Below are 21410 nucleotides of genomic sequence, written 5' to 3'. Positions count from 1 at the left end.
CTCGGCCAGGCCGGCTTCTTTACTTCAAACTGTTTTATCAGCAAGGTCATTATCTTGTGCCGACCCCCCATCTCATCTTGTGGCTGAGAAGGCCTTAACTGTCTGGCAATGCAGCCTAGTAGGTCTCAGCCTCATTTTATTGAGCCGCTAGGCAAGATGGAGTTGCTCTGGTTCAGACGCCTCTGACTTACGGATTTGCCTGTTCTGGACATTTCATGTCAATGGAATCTCACACTATGTGGCCTTTGTGTCTGGCTTCTCTCACTCAGCATCATGGTTTTGGGCTTCAGTCACGTTGTAGCATGGATCAGTGCTTCCTTCCTTTTTTTTTTTTTTTTTTTTTGAGACGGAGTTTCACTCTCGTCGCCCAGGCTGGAGTGCAATGGCAGAACCTTGGCTCACTGTAACCTCTGCCAAATGATTTGATCTTGGGTCCTTCAGTGTGTGCGACCCATCGTGTTACCCATGGGGCTTGGGGACTGGGGCTCAAGATTGCTTGCTGGGAAATGTACCTCCGGTTCCTTTGGTTCTCAAAGGCCTGGAGTAGCCACTCTTTATTCCTTTACTTTCCTAATAAACTTGCTTTCACTTACTCTATGGACTCGCCCTGAATTCTTTCTTGCACAAGATCTAACATCCCTCTCTTGGGGTCTTGATCGGGACCCCTTTCTGGGAACACATAGACAGGAAGCGGGAAGCACCAAAACCAAATGATTCTCCAGCCTCAGCCTCCCGAGTAGCCGGGATTACAGGTGTGCGCCACCATGCCCGGCTAATTTTGTATTTTTAGTAGAGACAGGGTTTCACCACGTTGGCCAGTCTAGTGTCGAACTCCTGACTTCAGGTGATCCGCTCGCCTCGGCCTCCCAAAGTGCTAGAATTACAGGCGTGAGCCACCATGCCCAGCCACTTCCTTCCTTTTCATGGCTGAATCATATTCATTGTATGAATAGACCACGTTATGTTTATTCATTCATTTGTTGGTGGACACTTGAGTTGTTTCCACCTTTTGGCTATTGTGAATAGTGCTGTTCTGAACACGCATGTCCAAAGGTTTGAGTATATCTGCTTGATTTTCTAAATAAAGTTTTATTGGCATGCAGTCATGCCCATCATTTGCATGTTGTCATGGCTACAATGGCCGAGTTGGTTGCAACAGAGACAGCGTGGCACGCACAGCAAAGCTATTTACTAGCTCACCCTTTACAGAAAATTTTGTTGACCCCTGTGTTGATCGTAACCAAAATGAGTCTGGAAATTGGGTTGGGTTGCAGAAACTTTGCATTAAGCCCGAATGACCATTCTCCACTCCTACCTTTCTGGAACAAAGGGGTTACATTTCCCAGCAAGCCGTCCTGAGCCTCAGTCCCCAAGCCCTATGGGTAACACGATGGGTCCCACACACTGAAGGACACAAGATCAAAGACTTGGAAGCTTTTTGTAGCGAGGGGCAAATAGATCCACATCAGTCACAGCGTGTAGCCTATGCACTTTGGTACAGGAACAGCTCGGTCTCTAAGCCCTGCAGTCTGGCTCACGCAGCAAAAATGAGCAGGGGCACTCAAAGACCAGCAGGCTGACTCTGGGGACAGGATGCAGACAGCTGTGGTTTGTCCCGTTTTCCCAGCTATATGCTGTTCTTCTTTGAGAAGATACCACACCCCCATGTGCAAGTTTCTCAGAGGGGAAGAAGTCCCTCAGGAGCGGGATTGCTGTGTGCTGGATAACTCCTGGCGTAAGCCACTGTCTGGCCCCAGTTTTAGTCCTGTTGGCTGTTACTTGCAACCAAAAGCACTCACTGAACCCACTCCTGGTGGTGGATCCCACAGTCCCCGTCCTGTCCACTCAAATGTATAAATGACCCTAGACATTAGGAGGTGAATTGCGGAATTTACCGAGGAAACTGGGCTGAATCAGATTCCATTTCTACTTCCTCGTGGGATGGGGACTCAAAACAGAAATTAAATTCAGTTGTTGGAAAATGGAGTTTCATTCATTGCACATTTGAGTTTATGAAATGAGATTCCCAGCTGGTACATTTAAAACAGACATGGCCAGGCACAGTGGCACACGCCTGTAATCTCAGCAGTTTGGAGGGCTGAAGCGAGAGGATAGCCTAAAGCCAGGAGTTCAAGACCAATCTGGGGGGCCGGGCGCGGTGGCTCACGCCTGTAATCCCAGCACTTTGGGAGGCCGAGGCGGGCGGATCACAAGGTCAGGAGATCGAGACCACGGTGAAACCCCGTCTCTACTAAAAATACAAAAAATTAGCCGGGCGCGGTGGCGGGCGCCTGTAGTCCCAGCTACTCAGGAGGCTGAGGCAGGAGAATGGCGTGAACCCGGGAGGCGGAGCTTGCAGTGAGCCGAGATCGCGCCACTGCACTCCAGCCTGGGCGACAGAGCGAGACTCCGTCTCAAAAAAAAAAAAAAAAAAAAAAAAAGACCAATCTGGGCAACATGGCGACATCCTGTCTCTACAAAAAGTACAAAAATTAGCCAGGTGTGGTGGCACACACTACTTAGGAGGCTGAGGTGGGAGGATCGCCTGAGTCTGGGAGGTCGAGGATGCAAGGGGTTGAGATTGTGACATTGCACTCCATCTTGAGTGACAGAGCAAGGCCCTGTCTCAAAAACAGACAGACAAGAAAATCCCAAATAAACCAACAAAACCAAACAAGCATGGGGATGTGGGTTGAATCAACGGCGTGTATTCCTAGCATTTGTATCTTAACTTCCTTAAGGGCAACAGATGGCCAGGCGCGGTGGCTCACGCCTGTAATCCCAGCACTTTGGGAGGCCGAGACGGGCGGATCACGAGGTCAGGAGATTGAGACCATCCTGGCTAACACGGTGAAACCCCGTCTCTACTAAAAAATACAAAAAACTAGCTGGGCATGGTGGCGGGCACCTGTAGTCCCAGCTACTCGGGAGGCTGAGGCAGGAGAATGGCATGAACCTGGGAGACGGAGCGTGCAGTGAGCTGAGATCCGGCCACTGCACTCCAGCCTGGGCGACAGAGCGAGACTCCGTCTCAAAAACAAACAAACAAACAAAAAATGGAGATGACTCCAGTCGTGGATGAGCCACATTCACTGGCAAGCAGTGTGTTCTACTGAGTCTGCAGGTGCTAAACGTACGTGAGAGTTTTCGTTATTGTTGTTTGTTTGTTTCTGCTGATAAAGGAATGCGAGGAGGCAACCACGTGTCGGAGGCTGTGTGTGGTTTTTCTTTTTTTAATGTCTGCTGTTAATAAAATATTTTTACAGAGACCAAAAAGTCAGAATAGTGCAAAACATCTCAACACCATGCATTCATGACCACTTCTCGTTTGTGTTAAACATTTGTTCCAAGTCACATATTTACAGAGAAATGAAGGCGTCTGTGCAGACACCGGACCGACGGGGTGGAATCAAAACAAAACAAAAAACAAACAACGCTTTGATTTCACATCTGCAATCACATGCTAAGAGAAGTTGTGTGGAGGGGAAGCGTCCCCGGACTGCTTGGCCGGTTTGTGGGGGTCTGAGGGAGCACGAGACAGGGGTGGACAGGGGTCAAACACCCCTGGCTGTGTGGTCAGGGATGATCAGGGGACCCTCCGCCTGTGACCTGTGTCTCCAGAGAGCCACTATGGCTGGACGGGGGTAAGGGGGTGGGGTGTTACTTGACACAGTCAACTTGATTTTTCTCTAAAACAATAAAAGGCAAAGAGAAAAGCAACACGTGTCAGCAAAGACGACTTTGGTCCTCAACGATTCTTAGGAAAGGATTCTGGGGAGCAGACGGGGTTGTGATCCGGGACCAACGCCCTCCCCCCAACTTCCCCAGGGTGGCAGAGTTCCGGGAGGCCCCAGGTTGTCCCCATCTGCAAAATCGACAGCACATGGGGTAGGGGTCGGGGACAGAAAGGCTCTAAGATCCCAGCCGAGAGAGGTCCCAAGGATTTCTAGTTGGGTGTTTAGTTTTTTGCATCTCTGATGGGGGCATGGTGAGGTCTCAGGCTCTGGCGCCTGAGAGAGGAATTGGGGGCATGGACAGGCACCTCCTCATTTTATGCAAATCATTCGAGGACAGACTGGTGACAATGGACAGAGCCTTCTTTCCTCGGGACACCCTCTTTACTTCCCCCGACACCCCCTGCCCTGGTCTCTGCATTTCTCTTTCTCTGTATATTTCCACCTCTATGTCTCTCTCCGTTCTCATCAGGGCGTCATCTCACCCTCTCTGTGCTTTCTACTCTTTCTCTATTCCTCTTGGTCAGGGGACTTTGACTCTGAGGCATCCCTCAATGTTACCCCTTTAATCCCTGCCCTGCCACAGGCCAACCCTCTTGTGCTGTTTCCCTGATTCATGGAAATCTGCGGCCAGCTCCTTGCATAAAGTGAGGTCCAGGGTTCAGAATCCTGGAGGTGTCATCCAAGGCTGGGCTCTGTGGCCACTTGCTGGGTGGCGATGGGGAAAGCCCTGCTCCTCTCTGGGCTTTGTTCTGCCAATCCAGGAACTTCCTGATTTCAAAAGGTTTTCAGCCGCCTGGACTCCTTGTCTTGTCTCTGTCCGTGTCTCAGCCGTGTCCACTCTCTGTCCCATGTGTTGGGCTCAGACACCTCCTATGTGCCCAGGTCCGTGTGGAAGGGGAAGGTTGGTATGGACAGACATGGACAGATACACATGCAGATGTGTATTCTCGCACTGACACTGCCCCAACACATAATTCCACTAGGCACAGACTCCCTGCCATCCACCTGTGCCCAACCTGTGCTAGGTAAAGTTGGGGGTCCTGAGAGGCCTCAGACCCCAGTCTGGGAGAAACAGAGCTGAAGAGAGAAACCCCAGTCCCATGGCATCAGGCTGGACTGGAGGAGGGATGGAGGCTGGGAAAGTCCTGAGGGGAAGGAAGGAGGGTTTTCTCCAAGAGGGATTTTCATGATGGGTTTCAAAGGATGAATAGGAGTTCTCTGGGAGGGAAAGAAAAGAGGGCGGAAATTGCAAAAACAGTTCTAGCCTGGGAGGCAGGAAAACTCATTCAACAAATATTCCCTGAAGCTTGTTTCCTTCACATGCCTGAGCCATTCTTGGGGAACCCTAAACACACACACACACACACACACACACATGTCTTGACCAGAAAGACTCCTAAGGAATCTTTTGGGAAATATCCTGACTATCTCAGGCAGCTCAATTTCCCCATTTCTTTCCAGCCATCCAAAAATGTTCCAAGTCACCCTCACCACAGACCACAGATCACTTCCCCTTTGGGCTCTACGGGTTACAACCCTGAATCATCCATCCACCCAACCCCCACCCTCAGGCATGGCATGGTCCGAAATTCACATCTGCTCCTCAGCCCATATTACAGTCACATAAGCTTATCCCTGGCTACAACTTCCCAAATCCTTTATGAGAATTTGCATTTTAGCCTTTGGTTCAGAACCTCCAGTTACCTGCATCTGTCTGAATTTAGGGGACACGCAACACCTTCAAGCAAATTAGAAAGTGGCGCCACTTCTTCCAGACACTTGGGCCATTCACATGTTGGGACACCAAGGTCATAAACATACAACACTCAATGTCTAGGATTTGCACGTGGCCTTCTTAGCGATGCCAAACCCTTGGGCAGTGTGCAACTGGGACAACTGTACTCAGCAGCCATGGAGCTCATCTAAGCGCAGGATTTTTTTTTTTTTTTGGGGGGTGGGTAGAGGGGAGGGAACGGAGTATTGGTCTGTTACCCAGGCTGGAGTGCAGTGGTGTGATCTTGGCTCACTGCAACCTCTGCCTCCAGGGTTCAAGCAATTCTCCCACCTCAGTCTCCTGTGTAGCTGGGATTACAGGCGTGCACCACCACACCCAGCTAATTTTTGTATTTTTAGCAGAGACAGGGTTTCACCACGTTGGCCAGGCTGGTCTCAAACTCCTGACCTTAAATGATCCACCAGCCTCAGCCTCCCCAAAATGCTGGGATTATAGCCATGTCCACAGTTATAGGTGTCTTTTCAATACAGCCTTCAGAATCTTTCCAATAATCCATTTCAGTGTCTCCAAAGCACCCCCACCCCTCCTCACTGGTTTTAGTCTTCACAAAACAGCTTTTGCAGGCTGGAATCCAATCTCTCCCCAGCTTAAACATCTCCTGGAGCTCCCCGACTGTCTTAGAATAAAAGTGAAACTCCTCAGGACAGCGTACAAGGTCCTGCCTGGTCTGATGCTTCTGCAGATCTCCCCAACCCCAAGGCTCCTCATGATCCCCCTTGCTGGCTCAGCTCCAGCTGTGCCACCTTTCTCCTTGTTTCAACAGTTCTCCTCTCCTGGCCTTCGCACATGCTGTTCCCAGGCCTGGAGCTCTTTTCTCTCTAGTAAGTGGTTCCCTCTCATTCTTCACCTCAGAAAGCCTCCCCATCTGATGTTCCATCCTCCAGGAACCCAGCTACTCATCTCACCCCGTTTTCATTTCTCCCTAGCACAGCAAAATCTTGTCTTTCTCAATCCAGCAGAAAAAGGCGTGCCATACGAGCACGAGGAAAAGCAGATCCCAGAGCAAATATGGTCCACACTGAACTTTCCCCTAAGGTCCTGTGTGCACAAGGTTAACTGCAGCCAAGTCACTGCAACTTTGCTTACTGGAGAAAGAGCTTCCAGCAGGCTAGAGGGCCATCTGAGGTATCCTGTGGCTTGGGTGTTTGAATCAATAAATAGGATCTTGGAGACTAAGCTCTCACTGTGTTTGGGTTTCTCTCTCTCTCTCTCTCTCTCTCTCTTTCTCTCTCTCTCATTCTCTCTCTCCCCCCTAGAGTTTCTGGTTTCTTTCTGTTCTTTCCTATTTGGAAAATTCTGGGAAAGGAAGAAGGGGTGGAGAAACCTGGGACCAGGGGATCCCAAATTCTCTTTTGTGGTGGGAGGTCCTCATGGCATCCCCCATGGAGTGCCAGGAGAAAGGGCTGAGGGCAGGGGTCTTGCTTGGCAGCCGGAGAAGGAAAGGCAAAGTAGGGGTCTTGGCCTGGAACTCCCACCCCTTGGAGGAGGCCCCCGAGGGGGAATTAGCAGCAATAGGGAGCTGTGTCAGGTCATCCCGATCTCAGCCCACCCTTTCATGGGGCACACAGGCCTAAGGGAGAGGAATAGAGGGTATGGCACCTGGAACCTCGGCCAAGTCTCAAGCAGCTCTTTGAGCCTCAGTTTTGCCATCTGTCAAATGGGTGTGTTGAAATCTATGATATGAGGACTGGGTTTGTTGGGGGAGAGGGAGAGGCAAACTCCCAAAGGGAAGTAGGGGCAGCGTGGGTGCCCCAGAGCCGTCCCCTCGGCCCCCAGGGTTTGGGCGCCCAAGGGCGCATGTGCTTTTGAAATCCCATCCTTCCCCCTCCCCCCATTTATTTTTTGCACAAACATCTAAAGGGACTCCGGTATTCCGGGGCCCTCCAACCAGAATCCTGGTCCCTCCAGTCCCCAGATCACCTAGAGGGGCCCTCCAGGGAGCTCTATCCCTTGCCCAGGGCTCCCCCTTGAGGGAGCTGAGATTTCCATACTTGGCAATTGGTCTGGGGTCCCAGGGGTCTGGGTCCCGTCTTATGGCTTTTCCAGGGGACAGGAGGCTGTGCCTCCCAGTACCGGAGCGCCGGGATGTGGCCTCCTCCATGGGGACGAGGTTTCCCCCATCCCAGCTCAAAATGCCCCCTAGATGCTGGGGGCGTGGCCTCAAGTTGGGGATGTGGCTTCTTCCTTCATCGCGCCCTTGGGCGTGGCCTCCCGAGAGGGCGGGGCATCCTCCATTCCTAATTCTCCAAAAGGGAGAGCTCAGTCAAGGGCGTAGGCGCAGCCCACCCTCGGCGTGTAGTCTCCCAAGCCCCGCCCCTGGGGAGGTCTCACCGAGACGCAAGCCCCTCCCCGCCCAGCGCCCTCCGCGCAGGCGCAGTGCCGCTCGGCCGCCCGCCCCGCGCTAAGGCGCAGGCGCGGCACCACCCTCCTCGGCTGAGCGCGTGTCCGACTTGAGTTTCACGAACTCTTTGGCCACCTCGTCGTTGCTGCGCTGCGAGAGGATTCGCAGGACCGTGAGGCCGGTGTCGTCCATGTGGATGCGACGGCCTAGCGGCAGCCAGCAGGCGGCGCTCCCGCGCTGGGCCAGCTCGCGCAGCTGCAGCACGGCCAGCCCCACCGTGCGGTCCTCGCGCGCGAAGCAGTAGTCCTTGACGCACACCTGCAGCTCGTAGCACTCGGGGCCCGCGTCGGCGCTCAGCGTACTGCGGGGGACGGGGAGAACGAAAGTCAGGCCACACCCACAGTGATGCCCCGCCCCCACCGCATTTGCTGGCCACGCCCACGCCCGGGAGGACCACGCCCGGGAGGACGACCCCGGAGTACCCACACCTGTCACCTCCCACGCTACGCTAGCCCCGCCCCTGCCCCGTTACGTGCCCTACAACCCTGCGCTTGGCCATGCCCACAACAGCTGATCTCGAGCTGGGCCATACCCATGCCTGTTTGTCCCGTTTTTCCACCCACGGAAAAATGACCGCATAGTTTTACTCCAGCTCCCGCCCCTCTAACCCTTTCCTCAGACACCGCCCCGCAAGGCCATGGCCGCACCCTGAGATACCCGCGCCTGTGCCCTCTGCCGGCTGAACTGCTGCCCGCACGGCCCCGCCCCTAATGTCCCATCCAGAAGCTCTTTAACCAGGCTCTCCTCTAGACCCACGACGTGGCCCTTTCCCCAGCCCCCCACACCCCCAGCCCACCCCTCTTACTTCCAAGATGCCCTCCAGACATGAGCTTGCCCTGGTGCCTCACCATGGGTGACACCACCGCCCGCATGCCCCTCACCTGTGCTCCTGCTCCTAAGCAGTCCCAGTGACCTGCCCTGACGCCGGCTGGATAAGAGCCCCTCCTACAGGGCCACGCCGCCCAGCTGCTCCCCCTTGTCCCCCTCCCAGGTTGCAACTCTATCCCTGAAGTACTCCCGCCCACCCTGGCTGACATCTGACCTCCCACTAGACCATGCTTCTCCTCCTGAGTATTCCTTAAGGGGGCCAATCGCCCCAAAACCTTCTGACCAAGCGCCCTGTGCTGACATGACCTGGAACTGGCTTCAATCTTGTCCCATAAGAGCTCCCAGCCCCCCAGATGATACCAGCTAACCAGCTCTGATTTACCGTTACCTCTGTGCATTTTTATGTATTTATTTTATTTTATTATATTTATTTATTTTTTGAGCGGGCGTCTTCCCCTGTCACCCAGGCTGGAGTGCAGTGGCACAATCTCGGCTCACTGCAACCTTTGCCTCCCGGGTTCAAACGATTCTTCTGCCTCAGCCTCCCTAGTAGCTGGGATTACAGGCATGCACCACCACACCCGGCTGATTTTTTGTATTTTTAGTAGAGATGGGGGGGGGGGGGGTCTCACCATGTTGGCCAGGCTGGTCTCGAACTCCTGACCTCAGGTGATCCACTGCCTTGGCCTCCCAAAGTGCTAGGATTACAAGCGTCAGCAACTGTGCCTGGCCCATAGATTTTTGGTTTTTTAAAGACAGGGTCTCGCTATGTCGGTCACCCAGGCTGGAGTACAGTGGCACAATCATAGCTCATTACAGCCTTAAACTCCTGAGCTCAAGCGATCTTCCTGTCCCAGTCTCCCAGGTAGCTGGGACTACTTTTGTCTGCACTTTTGTCCCCCAAGAACATCCAACATTGCCCTGCCCCAGTGCTCTATGAGGCTGACACTTGACCCAAGGATCCAGCCCACATGACCCCAACTATACCTCTGCTAACCACCACCATCTAGCCCCGTGAACAGACATTTTTTTTGAGACAGTCTTCTTGCTCTGTCGCCCAGGCTGGAGTGCCATGGCACAATCATGGCTCACTGCAACCTGTGTCTCCTGGGTTCAAGCGATTCTCATACTCCTTACCCTCTGGAGTAGCTGGGATTACCAGCGCCTGCCACCACACCCGGCTAATTTCTGTATTTTTATTTTTATTTTTTTATTTTTATTTATTTATTTTTTTGAGACAGAGTCTCGCTCTGTCGCCCAAGCTGGAGTGCAGTGGCCGGATCTCAGCTCACTGCAAGCTCCGCCGCCCGAGTTTACGCCATTCTCCTGCCTCAGCCTCCGGAGTAGCTGGGACTACAGGCGCCCGCCACCTTGCCCAGCTAGTTTTTTGTATTTTTTAGTAGAGACGGGGTTTCACCGTGTTAGCCAGGATGGTCTTGATCTCCTGACCTCGTGATCCGCCCGTCTCGGCCTCCCAAAGAGCTGGGATTACAGGCTTGAGCCACCGCGCCCGGCCTAATTTCTGTATTTTTAATTTTTTTTGAGTCTCGCTCTGTAGCCCAGGCTGGAGTGCAATAGCGCCATCTGGGGTCATTGCAACCTCCACCTCCTGGGTTCAAATGATTCTCCTGTCTCAGCCTCCCGAGTAGCTAGGATTACAGGCGCCCACCACAACACCCAGCTAATATTTTATATTTTTAATAGAGATGGAGTTTCACCACGCTGGCCAGGCTGGTCTCGAACTCCTGGCCTCAAGTGATCTGACCAAGTTGGCTTCCCAAAGTGTTGAGATTACAGGCGTGAGCCACCATGCTCGGGCAGAGCAGACTTTTTTTTTTTTGAGATGGAATTTCGCTTTTGTTGCCCAGGCTGGAGTGCAATGGCTCGATCTTGGCTCACTGCAACCTCCCGGGTTCAAGCGATTCTTCTGCCTCAGCGTCCTGAGTAGCTGGGATCACAGGCGTGCGCCACCACACCCGGCTAATTTTTTTGTGCGTTTTTAGTAGAGACGGGGTTTCACCATGTTGGTCAGGCTGGTCTTGAACTCCTGACCTCAGGTGATCTGTCTGCCTCGGCCTCCCAGAGTGCTGGGATGACAGGCGTGAGCCACCACACCAAGCCAGAGCAGACATTTTTATGCTCTCCACATCATCAGCATCCTCTAGACCCTATCCTGATACCCGCAGCCTAGGCCCACTCCCAACTCCGAGAACCTCCATCCAGTGTGACCCCACCCCCATGCCTGGGATCCATCCACACTCCACTCCTGTCCCCAGAGCCGACTCCTCCAGATGGGCTGCCCCGACGGTCCTGACAAGGCTCAATGTGGACTCCAGTAGTCCCCACCCCCATGCGACCTCGGTCCTGTCCCCAGGTCCCTCAGCCCCCCACTCATAAGCCTCATCACTGCCACCCTCATTCCTTCACCAGACGGAGTCTCCAGCCCCAGCAATGGCCCTGCCCAACATGCACTTCCTACCCAGACTTTCCCTCCCCTCCACAAGTCTTCATCACGAAGTTACTCCACTCTACTCATTGCCTCCCCTGGGATCTGCCTGCTCCCAAAGGTGACCTCCATCCTCGTGTCCCCTCCCTGATGCCATTCCTGCACTACTAAGGTGTCTCCCTTTCCAGCACCTGCACCTAGAATGTGGCCTCTCCCATTCTCGGGCCCAGATCCCAGATCCCTCCTGCCTAGCTGGCTTTGGGGTTCACCTCGCGGATGCCCCCGCCCTTGCCCCCATGCTCTTCGCAGCATCCCAAACTCACAACTGGAAGCTCTCATTGTACTTGGGAGCCCAGCTATTGTTCTTGGATTTGGTCGCAAACTTGCGTTTCTTGTCGCTGAGCTGGGGCCCAATGATGTTGACCTCGATGAACGGCCGGAAGATGCCAGAAGTCTGCCATTTGAGGTCATTGGCAGCCACCACTGTTGGGGGAAGTAGAGGGTAAGACAGGTCAGGTTCTCCCAGTTGGAAAAAGTAAATGTTTGTGGCTCTCAAAACCTGCCCCAAGGCTGGGCGCAGTGGCTAACGCTTGTAATCCCAGCACTTCGGGAGGCAGGTGGATCGCTTGAGTCCAGGAGTTTGAGACCAGCCTGGGCAACATGGTGAAACCCTGTCTCTACGAAAAATACAAAAATTAGCTGGGTGTGGTAGCACATGCCTGTAGTTCCACATACTTGTGGGGCTAAAGCGGGAGGATTGCTTGAGCCTGGGAAGCAGAGGTTGCAGTGAGCTGAGATTGTGCCACTGCACTCCAGCCTGTGTGACAAAGCAAGATCCTGTCTAAAAAAAAAAAAACTAAAAACAAAACAAAAACAGCTTCCGCGCCCACCAAAAACTATGTCTGAAATAAAGACTACATTTCCCAGCATTCCCATGCAGCTAAGTGTGGTCATATGACTATGTCTTGGCCAATGAGATGAGAGAAAAAAAAAATCATGTGTACTACTTCCCCACTGTAGTTTAAAAGGCAGGGAGTGAACCCTAAACTTTCCCCTTCCTCTAGCTGCAGTCTGCAATGCTTGTGGGGCTGAGCTCTTTATGAGCCTACAGTGGAGGGAAAACACATTTGAATCCAGGTGTGGTGGCTTACGTCTGCAATCCCAGCACTTTGGGAGGAAGGATTGCTTGAGGCCAGGAGTTTGAGACCAGCCTGGATACCAGAGTGAGACCCCATCTCTACAAAAATATAATTAAAAAAGTAGCCAGGTATGATGCTGCATGCCTGCAATCCCAGCGACTCCGGAAGCGGAGGCAGGAGGATTGCTAGAGCCCAGGAGTTTGAGGCTGCAGTGTACTATAATTGCACCACAGCACTCCAACCTGGGCAACAGAGTGAGACTCTGGCCTCTAAAACAAACAAACAAACAAACAACAACAACACATTAGGGATGAAAATGCAACAAAAGATGTCAGCAGCACAGATCACCAGCACCGCGAAGCCGTGGTATCAGCTTGAGGCTGGTTGCTCTTAGACTGTTACCCCAGAGGAAACCAATTCTATCATTTTTGTTCATTTGTTTACATGGAGTCTCACTCTGTCACCCAGGCTGGAGTGCAGTGGCGCGATCTCAGCTCACTGCAACCTCCACCTCCCGGGTTCAAGCGATCTTCCCACCTCAGCCTCCTGAGTAGCTGGGATTACAGGCGCACACCACCACACCCCGCTACTTTTTGAATTTTTAGTAGAGACAGGGTTTCACCACGTTGGCCAGGCTGGTCTCGAACTCCTGGCCTGAAGTGATCCGCCAGCTTCGGCCTCTCAAAGTGCTGGGATTCCAGGCCTGAGCCACCACACCTGGCCTAATTCTGTCTTATTTAAGCCACGTCAAAAACAACCCAATCTGTGTTCTAGTCAACAAAAGACAAGAAAAGGAAAGCAGGGCTGAGAGATGGAGAAAGTGGGATTCAGTCTTATAACACTGTTTACACTGCTGGATCCGGCCACGCCTGAAGGTGGTGACCTCTGGACATTTCCATTTCATGGACCATTAAACAACAACAACAAAAAAGGGTATTGCTTAAGCCAGTTTGAATTTGATTTCTGTTTTAGAACCTAGCAAGTCCCTCCCACCTCAGACCACTCACCTTTCACTGTGACCTTGTGTTCCCCAGTTCCTGGATGAGTAAACAGCTCAACGTGGACGGAGACTTCACCCACAGGGTCTTCTACACCCAAGCCTGGGCAGGGCAGGGGAGGATGGTCAGCATGAGCTCTGTTCTTTCCCACCCACCAGGAGGGACCTTGACGGCCTCCTACCCACCCGTGCTGGCGGCACCAGGTCATCAGCCCTGATAGGGAGGCACTGAGGGGGGCCGGGATGGGAGGTGCTCTTGGGAAGCCAAGAATCCTGGGTTCTGGCCTTTTACTGCCTTGCTGTGTGATCTTGGGTAGATCACTTAACCTCTCTGAGCCTAATGCAATTCTTTTCTTTTTTTTTATTCCATTGACTGCCATGTTGTCAAAATTCAGTCTTCACGTTACACTACATCTTGGCAACATCTGGCACCCTGGCCTCCTGTGGCTGTTTGTCCTCTTGGCTGCAACAACATCACCAACTCCAGATTCTCATCCTACATAGTTGTCACTCCTTCCAACCCCCTTTTGTCATTTTCTCCTCTGTGGGTCCTCAAACTAACCCTGCACCTCAATCTTTGACTCTCTTCTTTGTCTTCACTTCTTCCCTAGGTGCCCATAAACTGGAAAATCCTGCCAGCTCTACCTTCAAAATACATCCATATGTCTTTTACCTGTATCCTACACCTGCCCCCAGCATCCCATGCCTGGACTATCGCATTAGCCTCCTTGCTGGTCTCCCTCCTTCCGTTCTTTCATCGACTCTCAATATACCAGCCAGAAAAATCGTATTAAGTCAGAGCTTGTCGGCAGGGCATGGTGGCTCACTGCTGTAATCCAGCATTTTGGGAGAGTGAGGCAGGAGGCTCCCTTGAGCCCAGGAGTTTGAGACTAGCCTGGGCAACACGGCAAAACCCCATCTCTACAATAAATACAAAAATTAGTGGCCATGGTGGCGCGTGCTTGTAGCCCCAGCTACTCTGGTGGCTGAGGTGGGAGGGACGCTTGAGCTCAGAAGTGTCCAGGCTGCAGTGAGATGAGATCGCACCACTGCACTTCAACCTGGGTGACAGAGTGAGACCCTGTCTCAGAAAATTAAAAAATAAATACATAAATAAAATTTAAAAGTCAGATCATGTCCCTCCTCTGCTCAAAACTCTTCTGTGGGTTGGGCAGTGGTGGCTCATGCCGTAACCCCAGTACTTTGGGGGGCTCATGCCTGTAATCCCAGCATTTTGGGAGGCCAAGGTGGGCAGATAACTTGAGTTCAAGAGTTCGAGCCCAGGCTGGCCAACATGGTGAAACCCTGTCTCTACTAAAAATACAAAAATCAGCCGGGCGTGGTAGTGCACGCCTGTAATCCCAGCTACTTGGAAAGCTCAGACAGGAGAATCACTTGAACCTGGGAGGCAGAGGTTGCAGTGAGCCGAGATTGAACCACTGCACTACAGCCTGGGTGACAGAGAGAGACCTTGTCTCAAAAAAAAAAAAAAAAAAAAAAGAGAGAGAGAGAAAAGAAAATTAGCCGGGCGTGGTGATGCATGCACCTGTAGTCCCAGCTGCTTGGGAGACTGAGGCAGGAGGATCGCCTAATCCCAGTAGGTTAAGACTGCAGTGAGCTATGATCCCGCCACTGCACTTGAGCCTGGGTGACAGAGTAAGACTGTATAAAATGGAAACAGAACAAAGCAAAAACAAACTCTTCCATGGCTCCCACCTCACTCTGAAATAATCAAAGTGGTTTTTGCGATCTACAACACTCCTTCCAATAGTGGCCCTTTCCAGTAGGTTACTATTACCTCTCCCCACTCACCCCATTCTTGCCCTTGTTAACTCTGACCCAGCCCCACAGGTCACCTCATTGCATCACCTGGCTCAGAATCCTCATCCCTCCTGATGTGACAGCTAGTAGGAGCATATTTTATTTTCCTTACCCGTATTTCCCTTCTAGTGCAGAATCTTAAGTTTCTTTTCTTCCTTTTTTTTTTTTTTTTTTGAGACGGAGTCTCGCTCTGTCGCCCAGGCTGGAGTGCAGTGGCTGGATCTCAGCTCACTGTAAGCTCCGCCTCCCGGGATTACGCCATTCTCCTGCCTCAGCCTCCCGAGTAGCTGGGACTACAGGCGCCTGCCACCTCACCCGGCTAGTTTTTTGTGTTTTTTTGTAGAGACGGGGTTTCACCATTTTGGCCAGGATGGTCTCGATCTCTTGACCTGGTGATCCTCCTGCCTCAGCCTCCCAAAGTGCTGGGATTACAGGCGTGAGCCACCGCACCCGGCCTTCTTTTTTGTTTTTGAGACGGAGTCTTGCACCATCCCCAGGCTGGAGTGCAATGACGCAATCTTGGCTCACCGCAACCTCCGCCTCCCAGGTAAAGCAATTCTCCTGCCTCAGCCTCCTGAGTAGCTGGGATTACAGGCATCCACCCACACGCCTGGCTAATTTTTATATTTTTAGTAGAGATGGGGTTTCACCATGTTGGCCAGGCTGGTCTCAAACTCCTGACTTCAAGTGATCCACCCAACTCAGCCTCCCAAAGTGCTGGGATTACAGGCATGAGCCACCGCGCCCGGCCTCAACCCCTAATTTTTCCGTTCTGGAGTCAACAAGTTCCCTTGTCTGCTTGAATTGTGGTGTGGTGGGCTTCTGTGTGGGGTCACACGTGCCCTCCATGGTTCCAATGGGGATCATGGATGCGGCAGCCTGTAAGAATCTCTCCCAGTCCTACCTTCTGTGACTCAAAAGGGCATCCTGTGGGGCCTGTGGACCTGTGACCGCCAGCACCTCCACCAGCCCCTCCCCAGCCCCTACCAGGCAGCTCCCCACTCCTGGACCACCCCATGCACGGGGAGAAGAAGGGGAAAGTCAGAGGTGAGGGCGGGAAGTTGGGTCAGTCCAAGGCTGATTGGGTTACCTCGCGCTGGACAGGAAGTGACTGAGGGTTGGGAAGCACAGGGGCCTGGAAACCCCCATCACCCCAGGACTGGGGTATGTGGCCCCGGTCTTTGCTGCCCACCCAAGGCCGCCTTCCTTGTTGCCTCAGGCTCCCATTCCACCCCCGTCCCCCGCCACCAGTCACATGCTCAGCCGCCCTGCCCTCCCCCAGGCCGATGCTTCATAGCAAGCTCAATCCGGGCCAGACTGGGGTGCCGGGGGGAATTGGACAGTGGTGGGTCGGGTGAGGGGTCAGACCAAGGCCAAAGCTAGTAAGAAGGGGGGAGGGGGGCAGTGCTGGGTGCCCCCATCCCATGCTTTGCTGGCTCTGTGAGGAAGGGTCTGTCCTGGGCCTCTCAGTGCTTCTTCCAACCCCGCTCCCCACTCCCCAAGTCCCGGGACTCCTGCAGGTGAAGGTTCCTCGGACAAGTGGTTGAATCTCCTTTGGCTCTCAGCATCTCATCTGTGGAATGAGGGACCCCTCGTGGGGCAGTTAAAGAAATCTGTTTCAGATTCCCCAAGAAGGTTAGGCACGGAGGCTCATGCCTGTAATCCCAGCACTTTGGGAGGCCGAGGTGGGAGGATCATTTGGGGCCAGGAGTTTGACACCAGCCTGGGCAACATAGCCCAGGAGGTGGAGGCTGCAGTGAGCTGAGATTTCATCATTGCACTCCAGCCCGGGTGACAGCACCTGCCTCAAATTGAAAACAAACTGGTCAGGTGCTGGGATTACACCTGTCATCCTAGCACTTTGGGAGGCCGAGGCCAAGGCAGGTGGACCACTTGAGGCCAGGAGTTCAAGACCAGCCTGGCCAACATGGCGAAACCCCGTCTCTACTAAAAATACAAAAATTAGCCAGGTGTGGTGGTGCAGGCCTGTCATCCCAGCTACTCAGGAGGCTGAGGCACAAGAATCGCTTGAACCCAGGAGGCGAACGGAGGTTGCAGTGAGCTGAGATTTCGCCACTGCATTCCAGCCTGGGTGACAGAGTGAGACTCTATCTCAAACAACAACAACAAAACCAAACATAGATTCTTCAAGAAATGCCTGGTACAAGGTCCTGCTCAGCGTTAGAACCTGATAAGTGTTCACTGTTTTCTATGCTAGGAAATGTGACATCAAATATATTAATGAGAACAATAATAATGGCCGGGCGTGGTGGCTCACACCTGTAATCCCAGCACTTTGGGAGGCTGAGGTGGGCGGATCACCTGAGGTCAGGAGTTCAAGACCGGCCCGGCCAACATGGAGAAATCTGTTTCTACTAAAAATACAAAATTAGCTGGGCATGGTGGCGCATGCCTGTAATCCCAGCTACTTGGGAGGCTGAGGCAGGAGAATCGCTTGAACCCAGGAGGTGGAGGTTGAGCCAAGATTGCATCATTGCACTCCAGCCTGGGCAACAAGAGCAAAACTCCATCTCAAAAAAAAAAAAAAAAAAAAAAAAAAAAAAAAAAAAAAAAAGAAAGAATGAAAGAACAACAATAACAGTGAGGAATTGCTGAGATCTTACTGTCTGCCAGAAATCGCTCTAAATGTAACTCCTTCAATCCTAAAAATAATCTCCTCAGCCTGGCATAGTGGCACACACCTGTAATCCCAGCATTTTGGGAGGCCAAGGAGGAGGATCACTTAAGGCCAGGAGCTCAAGATGAGCCTGGACAACAAAGTGAGACCCCCTCTCTACAAAAAAAATTTAAAAATTAGCTAGCCATGGTGGCATGTGCCTGTAGTCCCAGCTCCTCGGGAGGCTGAGGCAGGAGGATCACTTGAGCACAGGAGGGAGGCTGCAGTGAGCAGTGATTGCACCACTGCATTGCAGCCTAGGTGACAGAAGGAGACCCTGTCTCTAAATAATAATAATATCGATAACAATAATCTTATGAAGTAGGGTCCTTGACTGTCCCCATTTTACAGATGAGAAAACTGAGGCTCAGGGAATCAGATTCTTGCCCAAGGTGCCTACCCATGGAGTGGCTGGGCTGGAATCACAGCCCAGCTCTTAATCTGACAGGTGCCTGTCCCGGGGTCCCAGGATCTGGCTTAAAAAAATGTGTCATTTCAGGAGAAATGAATTCTGGGATTCTCACTGGAATCACTTCTTCCCCATGTAGAACCAGCAAATCGTCCTTCCCCCTCACCCGCCTGGGCCCTCCAAGCTGCTCAGGCCTGGGCGGCAGCCCTGCAGGCCCCTGAGGCAGAAGGACGATCCTTTTACTAGCCGGGGCCGGGAGGGGCGCAGGCACCGGGCACCAGGCGCGGGCGGCGGGCGGCGGGCGGGCGGGCGGGCGGCGGAGGCACGTACCCTTCTCAGGATAAATGTCTTCACTAAGGGTAAACCTAGTACCTTTTCCACCATGGACTAATTGGGGGGTGGAGAGGGGAGAGAGGTGGGAAGCATGGGGAGCGGGGAGAGACGAGCCAGTGAGAGGTGAGGATGGAGGAGTGTGTGTGGAGCGGGCAAGGGAGGCGCGGAGAGGGGACAGCGAGTGAGAGGGAGGAAAAACAAGAGAGAGAGAAACGTCAGCTGCAGACAGACGGAGAGACAGACAGACAGCCTCCTGCTCCACGGACACCAGAGACACTAAAAGCAGCCAGGACTGGAAGGGAAGCTGAGCTCAGAGACCCAGCGCCCACGGAGGGCCCTGGGCTGGCTGGATCCGGGGGGAAGGGGGCCGTCGGAGGCCACAGGCCTTTACTCCCCTCGCCCCAGGCTGGGTGTTGATGGCGATTCTCCCTCTCCCTCCTGAGGTCAAGCTGCCAAACTTCTTGCCCTTGTTGGGACCAATTTTGAAAAGGGGGGCGGTCCCCAAGGAATCCCGCCCTCCATCCAGCCCCAGCTGCCGTGTGTGTGCACTCAGAGAGGGACAGGAGACCGAAGCAAAAGACAGAGAGAAAGAGAGAGAGAGTTTGAGAAATGGGAACTCCCTCTCCGTCCAGCCTCCCCCACCAAGTCGAGGTCCCTCCCACCCTCGGGGCTGTCAATCATTCCTTAGCCCCATGACGTCACAGAGGTCCCTCCTCAGGGGACTTCAACCACTCCCTGGGACCATGAAGTCAGAGGTCCCACCCGTGGACCTGCCAATCATTCCTTGACCCCTTGACATCAGAGGTCCTGCTCATCCTGAGCTGTCAATCACTCCTGAAGTCTCCCAGAGCTGTCAACCACTCCCTGGACCCATGACTGTCCAGGTCCCTCAGGAGCTGACAATCATTCATTGGCCCTGGGACACCATAGATTTTCCCGGGAGATGACAATCACCTTGTGGCCCTACGAAGTCACAGGTTCCACACCTAAGAGTCATCAAGCCTGCCCTGGTCCTTGATGTCAAAGACATTCCATCCCAGAGCTGCCAATCATTGTCTGGCTCCAGGACATCACAGATTTTCCCAGGAGCTGACAGTCACCTCCCGGCCTGTGACGTCAGAGGCCCCGCCCCCACGAACCTTTGATCACTCATTGGTCCCCGGACTTGGTGCAGAGATGTCAATTCCGCCCCATCCATGAGATCACAGGGGGAGTGAGCCGCACAGCCGCTCAGGCTTGGGGCGGGGCTGTCTCTGCGGAGCGGGAAAGGGTGATGGGGTCTGGGCGCCCTTACCCTGGGCCGATTGCGTCTGTACAAAGGTCTTAATGAGCAGGTCGGTGGCCTGTGTGTAGAGCGACAGGGCATAGCGCAGGGATTGCAGGTCCGGGCTCTTCTCCAGGAAGGTCTTCTTAAGGCCCACGCCACCCGCATGGAAATATTGCTGGGGAGGACAGGGTGGGAAGAGGTGAGGCTGGTGGGACGCTCTACCCACTCATAGGGCGGGGTAGCCCTGCTGTCACCACTCCCAATTCCTCCCGCTACTACTTTCTCACCTCTTCCTTTGCTTTGCCTGGTGAACTCCTATGCATTCCTCAGAACCCACCTCTCACATGCCCTCTTCCAGGAAGCCCTGGCTTCTCCCACCTTGGGTTCACCCAGCCCCCATCCTTCCCTCTACCCTTCTACACCTCAAGAAACGCCTGGCACAAGGTCCTTTACATCCTTCCCTCTATACCTTCTCACTCCTTGGGCTCCCCCAGCCCACATCCTTCCCTCTACCCCAAGCCTAATCCTACAAGGCTGAGGATGTCTGTATCCAGCCGTCTTCCCTGACCTGGGGCTTCTTAATGCTCCGGCATTAGCCAGCCCAGCTCTGGCACAGAAGAGGGAATGAGGGAGTGTTTATCAATTGAATGAATTAATGTGGGTCTGAGGCAAACCTAGGTCCATGACAACAGCAGCCACACCCTCTACACCCCCCACCTGGCATGGGGAGGGGTAGGGCCTCTCACCTTGATTGTGTCCAGGGCCAACTCAACCACCGCGCACTGCTTTGGGGTCAAGCTCTTGGCTTCTTCTCGTACCATGTGGTCCTGGATGGATGGGGAGAGGGGCCACGTGGGTGGAGTGGGCTCCACCTTCGGAATCTGTGCTTACGGGTCTCATCCCTGTTAAACTTGGAGGAGCTGGGCTGAGGGTCTATGTTTTCATCATCCCAGCACCCAATATGTGACTGGTACACAGCAGGTGCTCAACAAATATTTGTTGAACAAATGACTTGCCCTCTTGATCAAGTTGTACCTGAAGCTGAACCATTCACATCTTTCCGACACACTGGGGAGCAAATATCTTGTGCTTCAGTGAGTAGTTTCTGTCCTTTGAGCCTGTAATGCACGTCATCATCCTGCAAACCCTCCCCCAGGATGGTGGCAACCTGGAAGCCACATGAGTTTGGGGAGCAGTCCCTCACCCCATACTCTAGCCCCACTCCTCACCTTGAGTTTGGACAGCTGACCCAGCTCCTTGGCTGCATTGAAGATCATCTGGGTTCCCTGCGGGTAACAACAGACAGCTGGGTGAGGGCAGGGGCGCTACAGCTGACACTCCAGCCCCAGAGACCATCTTGGTTCTTGCCCAAAGGCTCTGGGCAGGGCAATAATTGTGTCCCAGGGACAGAGGTCTGGAATTCCCCAGGAAGAACTGAGGAGGATGTGGTGACCTTGTCCCTGAAAATCCCAGTCCCATGGGGATAGTACCCACCCTCTCAGCCTCAACCAGGCTTGTGTAATGGGAGAAACAGACAGGGACCAGATTGTGAGGGGCAGT

The 21410-nt window shown here is 53.3% G+C and overlaps 2 protein-coding genes across 2 annotated transcripts in view; both read right to left on the bottom strand.

Annotated features, from left to right (window-relative positions):
* BST2 (bone marrow stromal cell antigen 2) overlaps window positions 1-21410 on the bottom strand; it is a 365601-nt gene that overhangs the window by 203122 nt on the left and 141069 nt on the right. The gene's annotated exons all lie outside the window — the stretch shown is intronic.
* UNC13A (unc-13 homolog A) overlaps window positions 3214-21410 on the bottom strand; it is a 92463-nt gene continuing 74266 nt past the window's right edge. Inside the window, exons 38-44 of the mRNA XM_050769896.1 lie at window positions 21080-21136; window positions 20597-20677; window positions 19878-20025; window positions 18581-18637; window positions 13354-13446; window positions 11531-11690; window positions 3214-8234 (exon numbers count right to left, since the gene is read on the bottom strand). Coding sequence (XP_050625853.1) covers window positions 7934-8234; window positions 11531-11690; window positions 13354-13446; window positions 18581-18637; window positions 19878-20025; window positions 20597-20677; window positions 21080-21136 — 897 coding nt within the window. The 3' untranslated portion in view covers window positions 3214-7933. The remainder of the gene's footprint in view (window positions 8235-11530; window positions 11691-13353; window positions 13447-18580; window positions 18638-19877; window positions 20026-20596; window positions 20678-21079; window positions 21137-21410) is intronic.

This window comes from Macaca thibetana, chromosome 19 (genome assembly GCF_024542745.1).
Source record: "Macaca thibetana thibetana isolate TM-01 chromosome 19, ASM2454274v1, whole genome shotgun sequence".
Lineage (NCBI taxonomy): Eukaryota > Metazoa > Chordata > Mammalia > Primates > Cercopithecidae > Macaca > Macaca thibetana.
The sequence above is the reverse complement of the archived record's forward strand: the minus strand, read 5'-3'. Positions and strand labels throughout refer to the sequence as shown.